Source organism: Centroberyx gerrardi, chromosome 5 (assembly GCF_048128805.1).
Source record: "Centroberyx gerrardi isolate f3 chromosome 5, fCenGer3.hap1.cur.20231027, whole genome shotgun sequence".
Taxonomy (NCBI): Eukaryota; Metazoa; Chordata; class Actinopteri; order Beryciformes; family Berycidae; genus Centroberyx; species Centroberyx gerrardi.
The window spans coordinates 36284237-36302920 of record NC_136001.1 but is presented as its reverse complement, the minus strand read 5'-3'; the positions used below and the strand labels follow the sequence as shown (position 1 = coordinate 36302920).

Genomic DNA, 18684 nt, shown 5'->3' with positions numbered 1-18684 from the left:
CCAACCAACACCGTGGCCGAAGGCTCAGCGGCAGCCGGCAGCCCCCAGCCACAGTCAGATGTATGGAAATACTTCGGTTTTATGAATGAAGATGCAGGCCAGAAGAACGAGGTGCCCACCTGCAGTATTTGTTGGCTGGACCGCAACAGCGGGGCCAGCCCTATAAACACGAATGTCTGTCACTGACTGACTGACTGACTGACTGACTGACTGAGTGATGAAGTTACACCATTGGTCGGCCGCGGCACATCATAGGATCACAGAGCCAGAAATTTAAGTTTCGTTTTCTCCGCCATCTCGTTTCTCCGCTGAGATCGGAGCCCGTTTCTCCCACACAGTAAGCAGGCTGACCAATATCATGCATGTAAGCTGAAGCTAAAGTAGAATCTATACAGTTATATCATATCGCCGTTTATTTCGATGCATATGCGCGAGCTCAGTCCACCTGACGGCCCTCTGTTCTGTCGGCGGAGAGAGAGACACAGACAAGCATGGAGGTTTCGGCGCGCCGAGGGCTTACTGCCGACGCTTCCCGGAGTTTCCCGGGGTCACGGTGCCGGCCGGTGCCGATAGCTGGGCGCCGAATGGTTCTCGGTGATCCGGCCGAGATTTCCGCGGGTCCCGACGCCGATGCGTCACCGGGTGTCCGGCGAACGCCGTTTTCGGCACCGATGGGTACCAGAGCGACCGGCGCTTGGATCGGGAGGATCAGTGCGGGCCGTGGGCGCGGCGGAGAGGACAGGAGAGAGGAGACGGGACGCGCTGGAACGGAGATCAGTATGGATGTATGGACTATTATTCTGTATTAACTAGGGCTGTACCGAATGTCATTTTTTTACATTCGAAGCTTCTATTGAGGTTTTCAAATGAAGCTTCGAATGTCTGCCGTCATATTTTATGACGTCATCATAAAAAAATAATAATAATCCTCGAACAAAATCCTTAACTTGAATAAAGTGATTCATCGGATTAAATATGAGTTAGTCTTTTTTATTAAATCAACTTTCTTTAATGAACATAACTCGTCAGTTTCATCAACATAAATACATGTAGGATAATCCAATGAGGGCATAAAATAATGATGAAATAATAATCGCACCCTTAGGCTTATAGCAACATTATGCTACGACAGAAATGGCAATAAACAATGAAAATGACTTTTGCAAGCTGATTTAAACCAAATATGTTAAAACAAAAGATATATTCAAAATTTTTCAAGTCTGTCTTAATAGTCAGGTACCCATATGTAGATTTACGGCATACGCACCCAACAAAACAAAGAGAATATGTGGAAACATCAGGAAAAGTGGAATTTCAGCCAGAAGATATTAATATATAGGAATAGCCAAAGATCCTTCAGAACATTTCAAATTAAAGTCTGAACAGTCCGGTGACTAGAAGTTCGGTGTGACCGACACTCACTCGTCGTGCACAGGATGGGGGCTGTAACCTAGGTAACAATAAACAATGGCACTGCACTTTTTTAGGATCATCATCAGCATCTTAAAATGCTTCCAAACTGGCGATTTCTTCGACATCTTTCTAGTCGTCGTTGGTATGAAAGTGATGACGTCTTGATGGAGCGCCGAGCGCCAAGCGAATGCAGATACATATGATCTTTTTTTTTTTGTAACAACTTACTTAAGTAATTTACTATAATAGTATAATACTATAATATTAGTGTAGCCTAATCTTTATCTGCAACTGTGCAGAAATAACATATTGAATTACATTGTTCCAACATGGCTTAACATGTATGAACAAGCACAGATCCTGTACAGACCCACGGCGCATGTTCAATTCTCTGCACTGAAGCACTGCGACACGTTAAATGACCTAATTCCACTAACGTTACTTAAATACCACAAGGTAACATTAAAGTCACCTAGCGTTAAAGTCTGAAGACGAGTTACTGTCTGCAGATCTGTTCCTGACTGGGGAATGTTAAGTTTCACTTTGTTTCCACAGCAGGAGACTCTGACTGAGTTCAGTCTGCTGGTCTGCTGTCTGTACATCTCCACATTACAGACAGGATGTGATGTCACATCAGGCCATTAGAGATCCATTTAGATCCATTTCTACACACTAAGCAACTTTTGATTTTGTGCCTCTGTATGGAAACACTGCAGCTCACAGTCAGAGACGCCCTCTAGAGGCCAACTGATGAAGCATCATCTCACTAAGTGTTGACTGACTGAGTGACTGAGTGACTGAGTGACTGAGTGACTGACTGACTGAGTGACTGAGTGACTGAGTGACTGACTGACTGAGTGACTGAGTGACTGAGTGACTGACTGACTGAGTGACTGAGTGACTGACTGACTGAGTGACTGACTGAGTGACTGACTGACTGACTGACTGAGTGACTGACTGAGTGACTGACTGAGTGACTGAGTGACTGACTGACTGAGTGACTGACTGACTGAGTGACTGACTGAGTGACTGACTGACTGACTGACTGACTGACTGAGTGACTGACTGACTGACTGACTGACTGACTGACTGACTGACTGACTGCCTGCCTGACTGACTGACTGACTGACTGACTGACTGACTGACTGACTGACTGACTGCCTGCCTGACTGACTGACTGACTGACTGACTGACTGACTGACTGACTGACTGCCTGCCTGCCTGCCTGCCTGCCTGCCTGCCTGACTGACTGACTGACTGACTGACTGACTGACTGACTGAGTCACTGACTGACTGCCTGCCTGACTGACTGACTGACTGACTGAGTGACTGCCTGACTGACTGACTGAGTCACTGACTGACTGACTGACTGCCTGACTGACTGACTGACTGACTGTCTGGGTGACTGCCTGAGTGAGTGACTGACTGCCTGACTGACTGACTGACTGACTGACTGACTGACTGAGTGACTGACTGACTGACTGACTGACTGACTGCCTGCCTGACTGCCTGACTGACTGACTGACTGACTGACTGACTGACTGCCTGAGTGAGTGACTGACTGCCTGACTGACTGACTGACTGACTGACTGACTGACTGACTGCCTGACTGCCTGACTGACTGACTGACTGACTGACTGACTGACTGCCTGACTGCCTGACTGACTGACTGACTGACTGACTGACTGACTGCCTGACTGCCTGACTGACTGACTGACTGACTGACTGACTGCCTGACTGCCTGACTGACTGACTGACTGCCTGGTGATGCCCTCAGCTAAATACTCATATTCATCTTAACATCTGAAATATAAGTTTCACAAATACGCAGCAAAAACAACTAATTTTACGTCAGTGTCCCAATACTTTTCATTTTCAGGGTTCCTACAGTTTCAATTTCAAAATTCCATACTTTTTCCACACCTTATTTTCTTGATTTGAAGATTTTGGTCTTCAATATAGTTAGTATATATAATAATAATATAGTTACATAGATAGTCGTCTTGTTCGTACTAACAGCCTTACCACAAGATTATTCTTCAGTGACAAATACCAGAATATTTGAGATGACAAGGATCTAAGCAGCAGCCAGTGTGTAGTTGCGTGTACTTCGGAACATTATAACAATATTTTTCCATAATTTTCCAAACTTTTTTGTGCGATTTGCAAACTTCTCAAGACCTGGAAAATACCCAATTCTTTTTCCGTACATTTCCAGACCTGTGTAGGAACCCTGCACTTGTCCCTGTACATGCTGCGGTGGTTTCAAGGTTAACTTAACTGAGCTGAACACAGCTCGGCTCTGAAGTATCAGCCTGGCTCGGACCGGGAGAGACAGACTGTGCTGACAGAAACCCTGACAGGCCGGATCAGGCTGCGAGTCAGACCGGGTCGGGGATCTGTTAGTGTCGGATCCTCACATGACAAGAGGACTAGAGTGTTTTAATCAGCCTGGCTGACAGAAGAGCAGCTTCAGTCCTGTTCAGTAAGCCTGGTCCGGACTAACTGGACTAACTGGACTAACTGGACTAACTGGACTAACTGGACTAACTGGACCTCCTGTCAGCGATCCATCCGGTTTGTCTCAACAACAATACCAAAACTATTAAAAAATGTTTTGGCATTTTATTTCTTATAAATTACATGTTTTATGTACATCAATACACATTACATACTGTATATACACATTTCAAAATCATCATGTACTTTTTAATTACCTTATCAAAGTCACCTAAGCCTGCTGTTGCTTTTATTCTGTGCGCCTATTCAGCTGTTATGATTATCAACCCGATGGGGATTTAAGGAATATCGCAATATCTGATATTTGATTTGATAATATCAAATATATGATATCAAATATATAGCGATATTTCATGAATACTGCAATATTTGATATTATGGAATATCGCCCAAGCCTAATGTGAGTGTAATAAACAGTTTAGACCAGATTCTCTCAGAACAGACAGTTCAGACAATCCAGCAGTTAAAGGCCCAGTTCACTAATTCCACCCTAATATCAAAGTGAGAGGGAGCAGGAGAGTTTGTCAACCTCTGGTCCAGGGACTGCAGTAGGTCTCTAGCCTGTCTATCTGCTAGAGCAGTGGTTCTCAACCTGGGGGTCGGGACCCCAAAGGGGGTCGCAACATCATTTTGTGGGGTCGCAAGATTATTTATGGGATAGGAAAAAACATATTTCTACAATCTAAATGTATTATTTGTCTATTTTTTTTTTTGCTCATTTTTTGCTTTTTTCTTGCGAAATACTGAATAGTTTTGAGCCTCTCGGCCTCATCTGATACTAAATCAGATGAAACAGCCTGAAGAGGGAAAATCATTCTTTCAGTATCTACCGGTCCTGAAAAACCTGAAACAGGATCTCACAGTCTGAATCGTAGTTGGAGTTGTCTTTAACACTTATAATACATACTGATCCTCGTTAGGCAAACAACTACAGACACAAACAACATACTTTCAGAAAAGAATCAATAAAAAGTAAAGAAAACGTTTTTAAAAACCCTACCCTGAAATAACCTACAGCAGTTTGATACTACTTACTGCGATACATTTTACATATGAACTGCATACGATAAAGATGTTGAGTTAACCAGGTGGCAGACCGGATGAGGTGAGTTCAGGTGGGTTTACACTCCACTGCGTCCCTGCTCGTCAGCTGATGGAGAAACAGTTTCACTAACAACTGTTAGTGATTTTACCGTCTTTACTGAAGCGACCTGCCTCTTGGCTTCACTGCAGCGACACTAACAAGCTGCTCAGGGAAACAGGAGGACAGATGTGGAAATGACAAGTGTGACCAGCTAAACCCACAGCGTCAGTGTTGGGCTTCAACAGTGCAGACTAGTTTGTTTTAACAAAGATATCTGTCTGATTTGGAGTGTAAACCTCTCTCTCTCTCTCTCTCTCTCTCTCTCACACACACACACACACACACACACACACACTGGGCGCAGGCTGCGGCTGTGTCAGAATCATTATCTCCAGTATTTTTCCATCTGCTGTGTGCCAGTAGATTCTCCAGACCGGACCACACAATCCAGATGTGGATCGGCCATAGATATAGAGCAGATAGAGCGGCTCCTCCTGAGCTGCAGGACACAGAGATCCACCAGCAACTTCGACCATTTTAGCAGCCAAGAATCTGCTTTATGTGCTAGAAGTGATTTTCAGACTGTTCCTCCAGACAACGGCAGTGAATGGAGAGAGAAAAAAAACACAATTCTCCAGTCTGCTCTACCGGAGCAACAGATCACAGAATCACTGATTTGGGGTTTTATCATGGAGGAAGAGACACGACCCAAGACTCTACCAGAGCTACACAGAGCTTTAACACTTCCTTTTATTAATTAGATGCTGCTCGTAATTTGTGTAAAATGTTCTTAATCGTTGTAAGCAGTGATTTGTTTTGGTAGTCTACAGCTCCATGATGCTGTGGGAAAAACAATATTAAAAGTCCCATGGCAGCCATCTTAAATGTAGCGGCCACATGGCTATTTAAAAGTGTTGATTTGAATGGCAATGCCTGTTCTATCTATTCTAGCTCTGTGAGCGGGGGGGGAGGGGGGGGGGCGGTCTGCTGGGGGAGTCAGGCCTGAATAATCAATCTGAGATTTCACTCTGTCTGATTATAATGAATGATCTTTGACCCCGACAGGTCAACGATGGCCTCACTTCAACAACAACAATCCCAGACCGGCTGAGTCATGAGGGAGAGAGAGACAGGCAGACAGACAGGCAGAGAGACAGGCAGACAGACAGGCAGAGAGACAGGCAGAGAGACAGGCAGACAGGCAGGCAGAGAGGCAGGCAGAGAGACAGGCAGAGAGACAGGCAGAGAGGCAGGCAGAGAGACAGGCAGACAGACAGGCAGACAGGCAGGCAGAGAGACAGGCAGAGAGACAGGCAGAGAGGCAGGCAGAGAGACAGGCAGAGAAACAGGCAGACAGACAGGCAGAGAGACAGGCAGACAGACAGACAGACAGACAGGCAGACAGACAGGCAGACAGGCAGGCAGAGAGACAGACAGACAGACAGACAGACAGGCAGAGAGACAGTGTGTGTGACATCACACACTGCTGCTCTAAACAGACGCTCTGATATTTGTCCACGGCACAAATATCCATGAACTAGAAGAATACTTGAGTCCACATAGGAATTCAACATTTTGAAACTTTCCAATGCCGTTCAATCCTGTAGAATCAATATCTAGAAGTCAGTTCAGCACCAGCAGGTATTGATTTTCAATACTTTGCCCTGGACAGATGAACAGGAATCAACATGAACATCTCTGTCCCAGAAACCAGAAACCTGATCTGAGCCAGAGCTGAACTCTGCAGAAACTCTCCAAACTCTCATCAGGTTCTTACTGTTGCAATAAGTAATATTTTACTGCTCCATATCACAAACAGATGATAGTATGTGTGCGGTTGATAGGGTTGATGATCAATACCAGTGACTCAGTGATACTTGGCCAGCTGCTGAGATTTCTGGCTTTCAAAACATTTTTCCCCACAGAGAGACAAAAAAATATAATGGACTGCAACTCTAAATATCAGTGTAACTAAATCTCAGACAGCTATTAGTGTTATTTCTGTGTAAAGACAACAAAGAACAAAATGGGAACATGCGGCCGTGTGAGTGACGAGGCTCAGCCGGAGGACTGACGCCGAGCTCTCCTGTTCGGCTGAACTCAAACGGCGAGCTTCATCCCGACTCCGGACGGCATCATTATGGAATATTAAATATAGAGTCAGACATCCCGAACCACCGACACACCGCAGCAGATTAACAACTGACAACATCGGTCGGGACGCACCGGGCAGGTTTTCTGTGGTCTGGTCAGATTGCTGATTTAAATCCTGGGTTTTATCCAACATACTATCTCCATGTCAGTTAATGTGCTGACTGACACTCTGCTGACTGACTGACGCTCTGCTGACTGACTGACACTCTGCTGACTGACTGACACTCTGCTGACTGACACTCTGCTGACTGACACTCTGCTGACTGACGCTCTGCCGACTGACTGACACTCTGCTGACTGACACTCTGCTGACTGACGCTCTGCCGACTGACTGACGCTCTGCCGACTGACTGACGCTCTGCTGACTGACTGACACTCTGCTGACTGACTGACACTCTGCTGACTGACACTCTGCTGACTGACACTCTGCTGGCTGACTGACACTCTGCTGACTGACTGACACTCTGCTGACTGACTGACACTCTGCTGACTGACACTCTGCTGACTGACTGACACTCTGCCGACTGACTGACGCTCTGCCGACTGACTGACACTCTGCTGACTGACACTCTGCTGACTGACTGACGCTCTGCTGACTGACACTCTGCTGACTGACACTCTGCTGACTGACACTCTGCTGACTGACTGACGCTCTGCCGACTGACGCTCTGCTGACTGACTGACACTCTGCCGACTGACTGACGCTCTGCCGACTGACTGACACTCTGCTGACTGACACTCTGCTGACTGACTGACGCTCTGCTGACTGACACTCTGCTGACTGACACTCTGCTGACTGACACTCTGCTGACTGACTGACGCTCTGCCGACTGACGCTCTGCTGACTGACTGACGCTCTGCTGACTGACACTCTGCTGACTGACTGACGCTCTGCTGACTGACTGACACTCTGCTGACTGACTGACGCTCTGCCGACTGACGCTCTGCTGACTGACTGACGCTCTGCTGACTGACACTCTGCTGACTGACTGACGCTCTGCCGACTGACGCTCTGCCGACTGACGCTCTGCCGACTGACTGACGCTCTGATGACTGACTGACGCTCTGATGACTGACGCTCTGCCGACTGACGCTCTGCCGACTGACTGACGCTCTGCTGACTGACTGACGCTCTGCTGACTGACTGACGCTCTGATGACTGACGCTCTGCCGACTGACGCTCTGCCGACTGACGCTCTGCCGACTGACTGACGCTCTGCTGACTGACTGACGCTCTGCCGACTGACTGACGCTCTGCCGACTGACGCTCTGCTGACTGACACTCTGCCAACTTATTGACGCTCTGCCGACTGACGCTCCGCCAACTGACGCTCCGCCTACTGACTGACGCTCTGCCGACTGACGCTCTGCCGACTGACTGACGCTCTGCTGACTGACTGCCAACTGACTGCCAACTGACTGACACTCTGCTGACTGACTGACGCTCTGCCGACTGACTGACGCTCTGCTGACTGACGCTCTGCCAACTGACTGACGCTCTACTGACTGACGCTCTGCCAACTGACTGACGCTCTGCCGACTGACGCTCCGCCAACTGACGCTCCGCCTACTGACTGACGCTCTGCCGACTGACTGAAACTCTGCCGACTGACTGACGCTCTGCCGACTGACGCTCTGCCGACTGACTGACACTCTGCTGACTGACTGACGCTCTGCCGACTGATGCTCTGCCGACTGACTGACGCTCTGCCGACTGACGCTCTGCCGACTGACTGACGCTCTGCTGACTGACACTCTGCTGACTGACACTCTGCCGACTGATGCTCTGCTGACTGACTGACGCTCTGCTGACTGACGCTCTGCCAACTGACTGACGCTCTGCCGACTGACGCTCTGCCGACTGACTGACGCTCTGCCGACTGACTGACACTCTGCTGACTGACTGACACTCTGCCGACTGACTGACGCTCTGCCGACTGACTGACACTCTGCCGACTGACTGACGCTCTGCCGACTGACTGACACTCTGCTGACTGACGCTCTGCCGACTGACGCTCTGCTGACTGACTGACGCTCTGCTGACTGACGCTCTGCCAACTGACTGACGCTCTGCCGACTGACGTTCCGCCGACTGACGCTCTGCCGACTGACACTCCGCCGACTGACTGACGCTCTGCCGACTGATGCTCTGCTGACTGACTGACGCTCTGCCGACTGACGCTCTGCCGACTGACTGACACTCTGCTGACTGACACTCTGCCGACTGACTGACGCTCTGCCGACTGACGCTCTGCCGACTGACTGACACTCTGCTGACTGACTGACGCTCTGCCGACTGACTGACACTCTGCTGACTGACTGACGCTCTGCCGACTGATGCTCTGCCGACTGACTGACGCTCTGCCGACTGACTGACGCTCTGCCGACTGACGCTCCGCCGACTGACACTCCGCCGACTGACTGACGCTCTGCCGACTGACGCTCTGCCGACTGACGCTCTGCCGACTGACTGACGCTCCGCCGATTTACGCTCTGCCGACTGATGCTCTGCTGACTGACTGACGCTCTGCCGACTGACGCTCTGCCGACTGACTGACGCTCTGCCGACTGACTGACGCTCTGCCAACTGACTGACACTCTGCCGATTGACGCTCCGCCGACTGACACTCCGCCGACTGACTGACGCTCTGCCGACTGACGTTCTGCCGACTGACGCTCTGCCGACTGACGCTCTGCCGACTGACTGACGCTCTGCCGACTGACGCTCTGCCGACTGACGCTCTACCGACTGACTGACGCTCTGCCGACTGACGCTCTGCCGACTGACTGACACTCTGCTGGCTGACTGACGCTCTGCCGACTGACTGACACTCTGCTGACTGACTGACGCTCTGCCGACTGATGCTCTGCCGACTGACTGACGCTCTGCCGACTGACTGACGCTCTGCTGACTGACTGACGCTCTGCCGACTGACGCTCTGCCGACTGACACTCTGCCGACTGACACTCTGCCGACTGACTGACGCTCTGCCGACTGACGCTCTGCCGACTGACTGACGCTCTGCCGACTGACTGACGCTCTGCCGACTGACGCTCTGCCGACTGACTGACACTCTGCTGACTGACGCTCTGCTGACTGACGCTCTGCCGACTGACAGATGCTCTGCCGACTGACTGACGCTCTGCCGACTGACTGACGCTCTGCCGACTGACACTCTGCTGACTGACTGACGCTCTGCTGACTGACACTCTGCCGACTGACGCTCTGCTGACTGACTGATGCTCTACTGACGCTCTGCCGACTGACTGACGCTCTGCCGACTGACTGACGCTCTGCTGACTGACGCTCTGCCAACTGACTGACGCTCTACTGACTGACGCTCTGCCAACTGACTGACGCTCTGCCGACTGACGCTCCGCCAACTGACGCTCCGCCTACTGACTGACGCTCTGCCGACTGACTGAAACTCTGCCGACTGACTGACGCTCTGCCGACTGACTGACACTCTGCTGACTGACTGACGCTCTGCCGAATGATGCTCTGCCGACTGACTGACGCTCTGCCGACTGACGCTCTGCCGACTGACTGACGCTCTGCTGACTGACACTCTGCTGACTGACACTCTGCCGACTGACGCTCTGCTGACTGACTGACGCTCTGCTGACTGACGCTCTGCCAACTGACTGACGCTCTGCCGACTGACGCTCTGCCGACTGACTGACGCTCTGCCGACTGACTGACACTCTGCTGACTGACTGACACTCTGCCGACTGACTGACGCTCTGCCGACTGACTGACACTCTGCCGACTGACTGACGCTCTGCCGACTGACTGACACTCTGCTGACTGACGCTCTGCCGACTGACGCTCTGCTGACTGACTGACGCTCTGCTGACTGACGCTCTGCCAACTGACTGACGCTCTGCCGACTGACGTTCCGCCGACTGACGCTCTGCCGACTGACACTCCGCCGACTGACTGACGCTCTGCCGACTGATGCTCTGCTGACTGACTGACGCTCTGCCGACTGACGCTCTGCCGACTGACTGACACTCTGCTGACTGACACTCTGCCGACTGACTGACACTCTGCCGACTGACTGACGCTCTGCCGACTGACGCTCTGCCGACTGACTGACACTCTGCTGACTGACTGATGCTCTGCCGACTGACTGACACTCTGCTGACTGACTGACGCTCTGCCGACTGACTGACACTCTGCTGACTGACTGACGCTCTGCCGACTGATGCTCTGCCGACTGACTGACGCTCTGCCGACTGACTGACGCTCTGCCGACTGACGCTCCGCCGACTGACTGACGCTCTGCCGACTGACGCTCTGCCGACTGACGCTCTGCCGACTGACGCTCTGCCGACTGACTGACGCTCCGCCGATTTACGCTCTGCCGACTGATGCTCTGCTGACTGACTGACGCTCTGCCGACTGACGCTCTGCCGACTGACTGACGCTCTGCCGACTGACTGACGCTCTGCCAACTGACTGACACTCTGCCGATTGACACTCCGCCGACTGACTGACGCTCTGCCGACTGACGTTCTGCCGACTGACGCTCTGCCGACTGACGCTCTGCCGACTGACTGACGCTCTGCCGACTGACGCTCTGCCGACTGACGCTCTACCGACTGACTGACGCTCTGCCGACTGACGCTCTGCCGACTGACTGACAATCTGCTGGCTGACTGACGCTCTGCCGCCTGACTGACACTCTGCTGACTGACTGACGCTCTGCCGACTGATGCTCTGCCGACTGACTGACGCTCTGCCGACTGACTGACGCTCTGCTGACTGACTGACGCTCTGCCGACTGACGCTCTGCCGACTGACACTCTGCCGACTGACACTCTGCCGACTGACACTCTGCCGACTGACTGACGCTCTGCCGACTGACGCTCTGCCGACTGACTGACGCTCTGCCGACTGACTGACGCTCTGCCGACTGACGCTCTGCCGACTGACTGACACTCTGCTGACTGACGCTCTGCTGACTGACGCTCTGCCGACTGACAGATGCTCTGCCGACTGACTGACGCTCTGCCGACTGACTGACGCTCTGCCGACTGACACTCTGCTGACTGACTGACGCTCTGCTGACTGACACTCTGCCGACTGACGCTCTGCTGACTGACTGATGCTCTACTGACGCTCTGCCGACTGACTGACGCTCTGCCGACTGACTGACGCTCTGCTGACTGACGCTCTGCCGACTGAATGACGCTCTCCCGACTGACTGACGCTCTGCCGACTGACTGACGCTCTGCTGACTGACGCTCTGCCGACTGAATGATGCTCTCCCGACTGACTGACGCTCTGCCGACTGACTGACGCTCTGCTGACTGACTGACGCTCTGCTGACTGATGCTCTGCTGACTGACTGACGCTCTGCCGACTGACGCTCTGCCGACTGACGCTCTGCCGACTGACTGACGCTCTGCTGACTGATGCTCTGCTGACTGACTGACGCTCTGCCGACTGACGCTCTGCCGACTGACTGACGCTCTGCCGACTGACGCTCTGCCGACTGACTGACGCTCTGCCGACTGACGCTCTGCCGACTGACTGACGCTCTGCCGACTGACGCTCTGCCGACTGACTGACGCTCTGCCGACTGACTGACACTCTGCCGACTGACGCTCTGCCGACTGACGCTCTGCCGACTGACGCTCTGCCGACTGACTGACGCTCTGCCGACTGACTGATGCTCCGCCGACTTACGCTCTGCTGACTGACTGACGCTCTGCTGACTGACTGACGCTCTGCTGACTGACGCTCTGCTGACTGACTGACACTCTGCTGACTGACTGACGCTCTGCTGACTGACGCTCTGCCGACTGACTGACACTCTGCTGACTGACTGACGCTCTGCCGACTGACGCTCTGCCGACTGACTGACGCTCTGCCGACTGACGCTCTGCTGACTGACGCTCTGCCGACTGACTGACGCTCTGCCGACTGACTGACGCTCTGCCGACTGACTGACGCTCTGCTGACTGACGCTCTGCCGACTGACGCAGGTCGGCTCAACAGTTTGACTGCAGACGTCTCACCACTTTCCTGACCCAGTGTCAGTGTTTAATGATTTATTTGTTTTGAAAGTGCTGATTCTCGCTGAAAAACGTATTTTATTTTACATGAGATAAAAAGTTTAAGAGCGAACGATGTGCTTTGCTTCCTGCTAAACAACAATTTTAAAATGTAATTACAAAGTGACAATAATATAATTTGGATGGAGAGCTTGTGAAACTGTGATGGTCAAGAGTCTCATTAGTGATTACTACAGCAGAATAACATGGAGCTGATATCACCATTCATGTTCCTGACAGCAGAATAACATGGAGCTGATATCACCATTCATGTTCCTGACAACAGACGGACTGACATGTTTTGTATTGAGATATATTGAATTTCGATATATGGTCTCATCACTAGTAGTTCTAGTTGTGGTATGAGGGGTGATTTTGGGTTAGTGTATTAATATTTAAATTAACTGTTATATATGCTCTGTCAGGTGTGTTTTCATTGGTTATTTTAGAGGACCAGAGCTAACTGTTTTACAACTGGAGGAGATTATTTGGAAATATGATTTGCGAGACCTGAGTTTAAACCCCGCCCACCATGCTGAATCCCTCGCAGCTCCAGAGCTCTGACCTGGGGGGGGGTCAGAGGTCTGGATCTGTTCTGCAGAACAGATCAGTGTGAGTTCTCACCCAGACAGGAAGCTGCTGAGGTCGTGCAGGTCGCTGCCGTCCATCACCACGTTCAGGTCGGAGATCGTCCTCTCGGACCGCTGAGCCTCCTGCAGGAACAACACAGCGTCTGATTCATCTGGACACACTGAACTGATAACACCGACTGACAGATTACAGGGAAAATTTCAGTTATTCAGTTCAGTGATTTCTGTTTAAACGTCCCACTGCGATTCAAACCTGACCGGCTGGGACTCGCTCAGTGAGAGTTGAGCTGATTATCTCAGGTTTGAGTTGGACTTGATATTAAACTATTCCTGGTTTTGTTGGGGATCCTCTGCGGCCCCCTCCAGGACCCCCGGTGGTCTCCGGACCCTAGTTTACCACTGTGTCACAGGTCTGTCGTCCCGTACCATGCGTGTCAGTATGTACTGGGCAACTCACCCAGACTGTAATTTATTGTATTGTTTGTGTTGTATTTTATGTCGACCTGCCCTGGGACTGCAGATGGAAATTAGCAAATAGCTATAATCTGGTGCAAAGCATCTTTTCTCTTTACTGAGATCAATGTTCTCTTTTGCACATGGTCCCTGACAAATAAACTTAATAAACTAAACTAAACTAAACTAATTCCTGGATCTTCACTGGACTTGCAGAATAAAGTGATTCATTGTGGTGTTTGTGAGTCCATGCCTCTGTTATGCATTAGTGCTGCACAATTAACCAAATAAACCAAAACCACAATATGAATGACTTCAATTTCCAAATTACAAGAGGCCACAAGAGCCCAAAGTGATTCTTAAAATTTCGTCCTCCTTCCTTAAATTTTCTGTCAATCGAGTTATCGATGAATCGACTGATCAGTTCAGCTCCACTAGTCAGTGAACGGAGCTGCTGGACAGTTTGGTTGGACTGAAGAACATTATTAAATGAGCGGCACATATTCCAACTGAAACTAATGAGATTTCATACATTTATAGAAAGAAAAGTCCTGGAGGCTCAGCAGATCTCAAACCTTTTTGGCCCTCCGGCGCCCCGTCACACGCCGTGAACAGTTCAACCAGAGAATGACTTTCCCTTTTCATTGTCGTTTCATTTAAGAGAAGATTTAAGATGCTCTTTATTGGTCCCCTCGGGGAAATTCATTTGATTAATTGTAAGTGGAGGCAGAGAGGCTGAAAACTATTCAGTGTTTCACAAACAAAAAGCAAACATTCGAAATTTTTGAAAAAAAAAACAGACACGATGATAAATTTGTATAGTAGAAATGTTTTTTTCTTATCACATAAATCATCCCATGACCCCCTGGTCTCTCTCTCTCTCTCTCTCTCTCTCTCTCTCTCTCTCTCTCTCTCTCTCTCTCTCTCTCTCTGTCTCTCTCTCTCTCTCTCTCTGTCTCTCTCTCTCTCTGTCTCTCTCTCTGTCTGTCTCTCTCTCTCTGTCTCTCTCTCTCTCTCTCTCTCTCTCTCTCTCATAAACGCAACAATGGCCAAAAAATAACAGAAAGAAAAGTATTTGATTTATCCCAGAGCAAAACCCTGGCAAAAAACAGGTTACTGATAGGTTTAACCTGTCTGTCTGTCTGTCTGTCTGTCTGTCTGCCTGCCTGTCTGTCTGTCTGTCTGTCTGTCAGCCTGTCTGTCTGCCTGTCTGTCTGTCTGTCAGCCTGTCTGTCAGCCTGTCTGTCTGCCTGTCTGTCTGTCTGTCAGCCTGTCTGTCAGCCTGTCTGTCAGCCTGTCTGTCTGCCTGTCTGTCTGCCTGTCTGTCTGCCTGTCTGTCAGCCTGTCTGTCTGCCTGTCTGTCTGCAGACAGCAGCCTCAGTACTGACTCCACTGAGCTCAACAGTAGTAGATCCAGATCTCCATGTGGTCTTCCTCCAGTCCGCCCCCTGCTGACCAGACGTCTGCAGCACAACAGTAAACTCTTCAGTTCTCAGCAGGGAGGAAAGGTTTGGGATTTTGGGGATTTAAGGGAAGACAACAGAAGAAGAAGGAAAAGAGGAAAGGAAACAAGGCTGCACGATAACAACAAATAATCATATTGAGATTATTTTGCGGAATATTGTAATTGTGCAATACAGTTTAAAGACAGACATTTTTCAGTATTTTAGATTTTCATTTTTAATCTAAAACTTAGATGTTTCTGCTTAATATTTGCTCTGTTTGAATACAATGAAAGTTGTTTTTACATTATGCATTTTTATCACCACTCTAAAATAATCGATTTGGAAATTGAAGTAGCTCATATTGCGATGTTTACTTTTTTTCAGTGACTACTGCAGCGCTGCAGGAAATGAGATCCAGGTAGAAAAGCTCCTTCAGCGATCAGTGAGCGTTAGGATGAAGATCTGCTGAAAAGACTGGAGTTGTGAGTAAAGGAATGAATAAATACAGCGTGGTGGACGTTTTCATCCAGAACACCTGACAGCAGCGGCACTGTGGGAGTCAGACGCCGGACCGCAGGACACAGCGGATCTGAATCCTAACTCTACCTGCTCTCACGATGTCTCTGTGGATTAGATGAGACTCGGCAGTAACGGCCGGTCTGGGTTCAGTGTGTCGACTCACCTGGAGCTCAGACAGCGAGAACTCCACCTGGAAGCTGATCTCAGAGCAGCAGCCGGTGAGACAGATCTGCTGCAGCCTGCTGCCACCTGCTGGACAAACACAACACTGTCTGACATTACTGTTCCACCAGACTGCTGTCTGAAGCCTGCAGGGCTACAGAAGCCTAGTAAGGACATACTGTGTATTCATACATTTCATTTATGCTGTTTTCCCATGATAACGACTTCATTTTCTTTGTTTTCGAGATATGGAATTATTCATGTCATTATCTCGAGATAAAAAGTAAAAAATTGTAGCCGCACTCCCATAGCTCCGATGCAGAACTCTTTATTGCCTTACAACATTAAAAACCAACGTTTCCACAGCAACACTGTCTTGGTCAGAGGAAAACCCCCCAGACACTGCTGCAGCGGAGCGATGGGAGCGCAGCGACAACTTCTTACTTTGAATCTTTGTCCTGTGGACCGGCAGCACCTCATTAATATTGTTTCAACTCACCTGCAAACATTTTTATCAAGATGTCGGGAAACTCTGGAAAACCTTTGGCTGCGTTTCCTACCAGAGATCTAGAGAAAATGATCTCCTTATCTCCAGATAAAGCCAAGTCGGTTTTCTCAAGATGATTTGAGATGATTTGCTTTTAAAATCATTTCAGGAAACACATGATCAATCTGTGCAGCAATATCAGAGGAGCAGGACTATATTGTGTATCATGTCAGGAATGATGCAGCGGAGTTAGAAATCTCCAGGAACAATATGAATGAATTCATTATCTTGGGAAAACAAAGTTATGTGACAGTATTTGTGATGACAGTCCAGTCTCTTACTGCAGCGCAGCGTCTTGGAGGAGCAGCTGCTCAGCCGGATGCCGTTCATCTCAGTCTGAGTGTTCAGGTCCCGCTCCATCTCCTGCAGCTCCTCCCTCAGCCGGGACAGCACCCCCGCCCCTCCGGCCCCTCCGGCCCCTCCGGCCCCTCCTCCCCTCGGACCGCACACATACCTCCTGCAGGACGGAGGAACGCACCAGGTGAAAGGAAGAGTTAGTACTAGGTGGTTGCCAGGGTGTACTAGGTGGTTGCTAAGGGTGTTGCTTACAGACAGTGAGGTGGAAATACTTAGAATTGAAGTAGGGCAACACCAGAAGTAAGATGGCTTCTTTTCTATTTCGTTGCTTAAATACTGCTATGTTTTAGTGTTTTAACTCAACTTAATTCTACTTCTTGCATCACTGTGTACTATTGGGAAATGTTAAAGTTGATGTGACCATTATATATGGCTACACTAATCAATAATGTGTCTGTATGCAGGACAATATGGGGGAAAGCTTCTGTGTGTAATGTCAAGATGAGGGAGGGGGGCAGTCAGCTGGGAGATTTCTCTGTTGAGAATGGATGGATGGCACTATTTTATTTTTATTCTTATTTGAAATTTTTTTTCTTTCGTTTCTATCTGTGTGTTATTGATATGATGGCAAAATGTATAACTCTTGTTTCTGTTGAAAACTAATAAAACTCTGTTTAAAAAAAAAAAGAAGTAAGATGGCCGTATAAGGGGAAGGCGGTTTACCATATATGGTCGGTTTGGGGCGTGTCTTTATGTAAATGAATGTGGCCGTGCACAAACACAGCTATAGAGAACATATGGGGTTCATCAGTGTTGACTGATAAATACCTACACATTTGATAAATACCTGTTTTCTGTGCAGACCGGCACATTTAACATGGTTCTCTCTACACGCGGAGCCTGGAGAGAGAATTTAACAGAAGGCAGAACTCACAGAGCGTCCTGCATGCGTCCTCTGCAGGGTTCCCTCGTGTTCCTGTCGTTCTGCTGCTGTTGTTGCTGCAGCGCTGCGACTTCAGCCTGCAGACACTTGATCTGAGCCTCCATCACCACCACCTCCTCCACGTTCTCCTCCATGTTCTCCTCCATGTTCTCCTCCTTGTTCTCCTCCACGTTCTCCTCCACGTTCTCCTCCATGTTCTCCTCCATGTTCTCCTCCATGTTCTCCTCCTTGTTCTCCTCCTTGTTCTCCATCCTGCAGAACAACAGCAGGTGTGTAGAATGTGTGTTAACAAACCGATTTCATAACCGAGTCAGACTCAAGTCACAGTTTTAACTGCTTGAGACTTAGATTAGATTAGATTAGATGTTCTTTATTGTCCACAAAGGAAATACATTTTGTTCAGGTCAGTATCATACTAACAGACAAGACAGTAAATATATAAAATAAGTAAATAACATCACAGTAAAAAAGACACCACAGTAAAACACAGGAGG

At 49.4% G+C, this 18684-nt stretch overlaps 1 protein-coding gene across 1 annotated transcript in view; it reads right to left on the bottom strand.

Annotated features, from left to right (window-relative positions):
- The window catches only part of cenpp (centromere protein P), a 130719-nt gene extending 112285 nt beyond the window's left edge, over nt 1-18434 (bottom strand). Inside the window, exons 1-4 of the mRNA XM_078283865.1 lie at nt 18182-18434; nt 17232-17407; nt 16405-16490; nt 13859-13947 (exon numbers count right to left, since the gene is read on the bottom strand). Coding sequence (XP_078139991.1) covers nt 13859-13947; nt 16405-16490; nt 17232-17407; nt 18182-18408 — 578 coding nt within the window. The 5' untranslated portion in view covers nt 18409-18434. The remainder of the gene's footprint in view (nt 1-13858; nt 13948-16404; nt 16491-17231; nt 17408-18181) is intronic.
- Between the last annotated feature and the right edge of the window lie 250 nt (nt 18435-18684).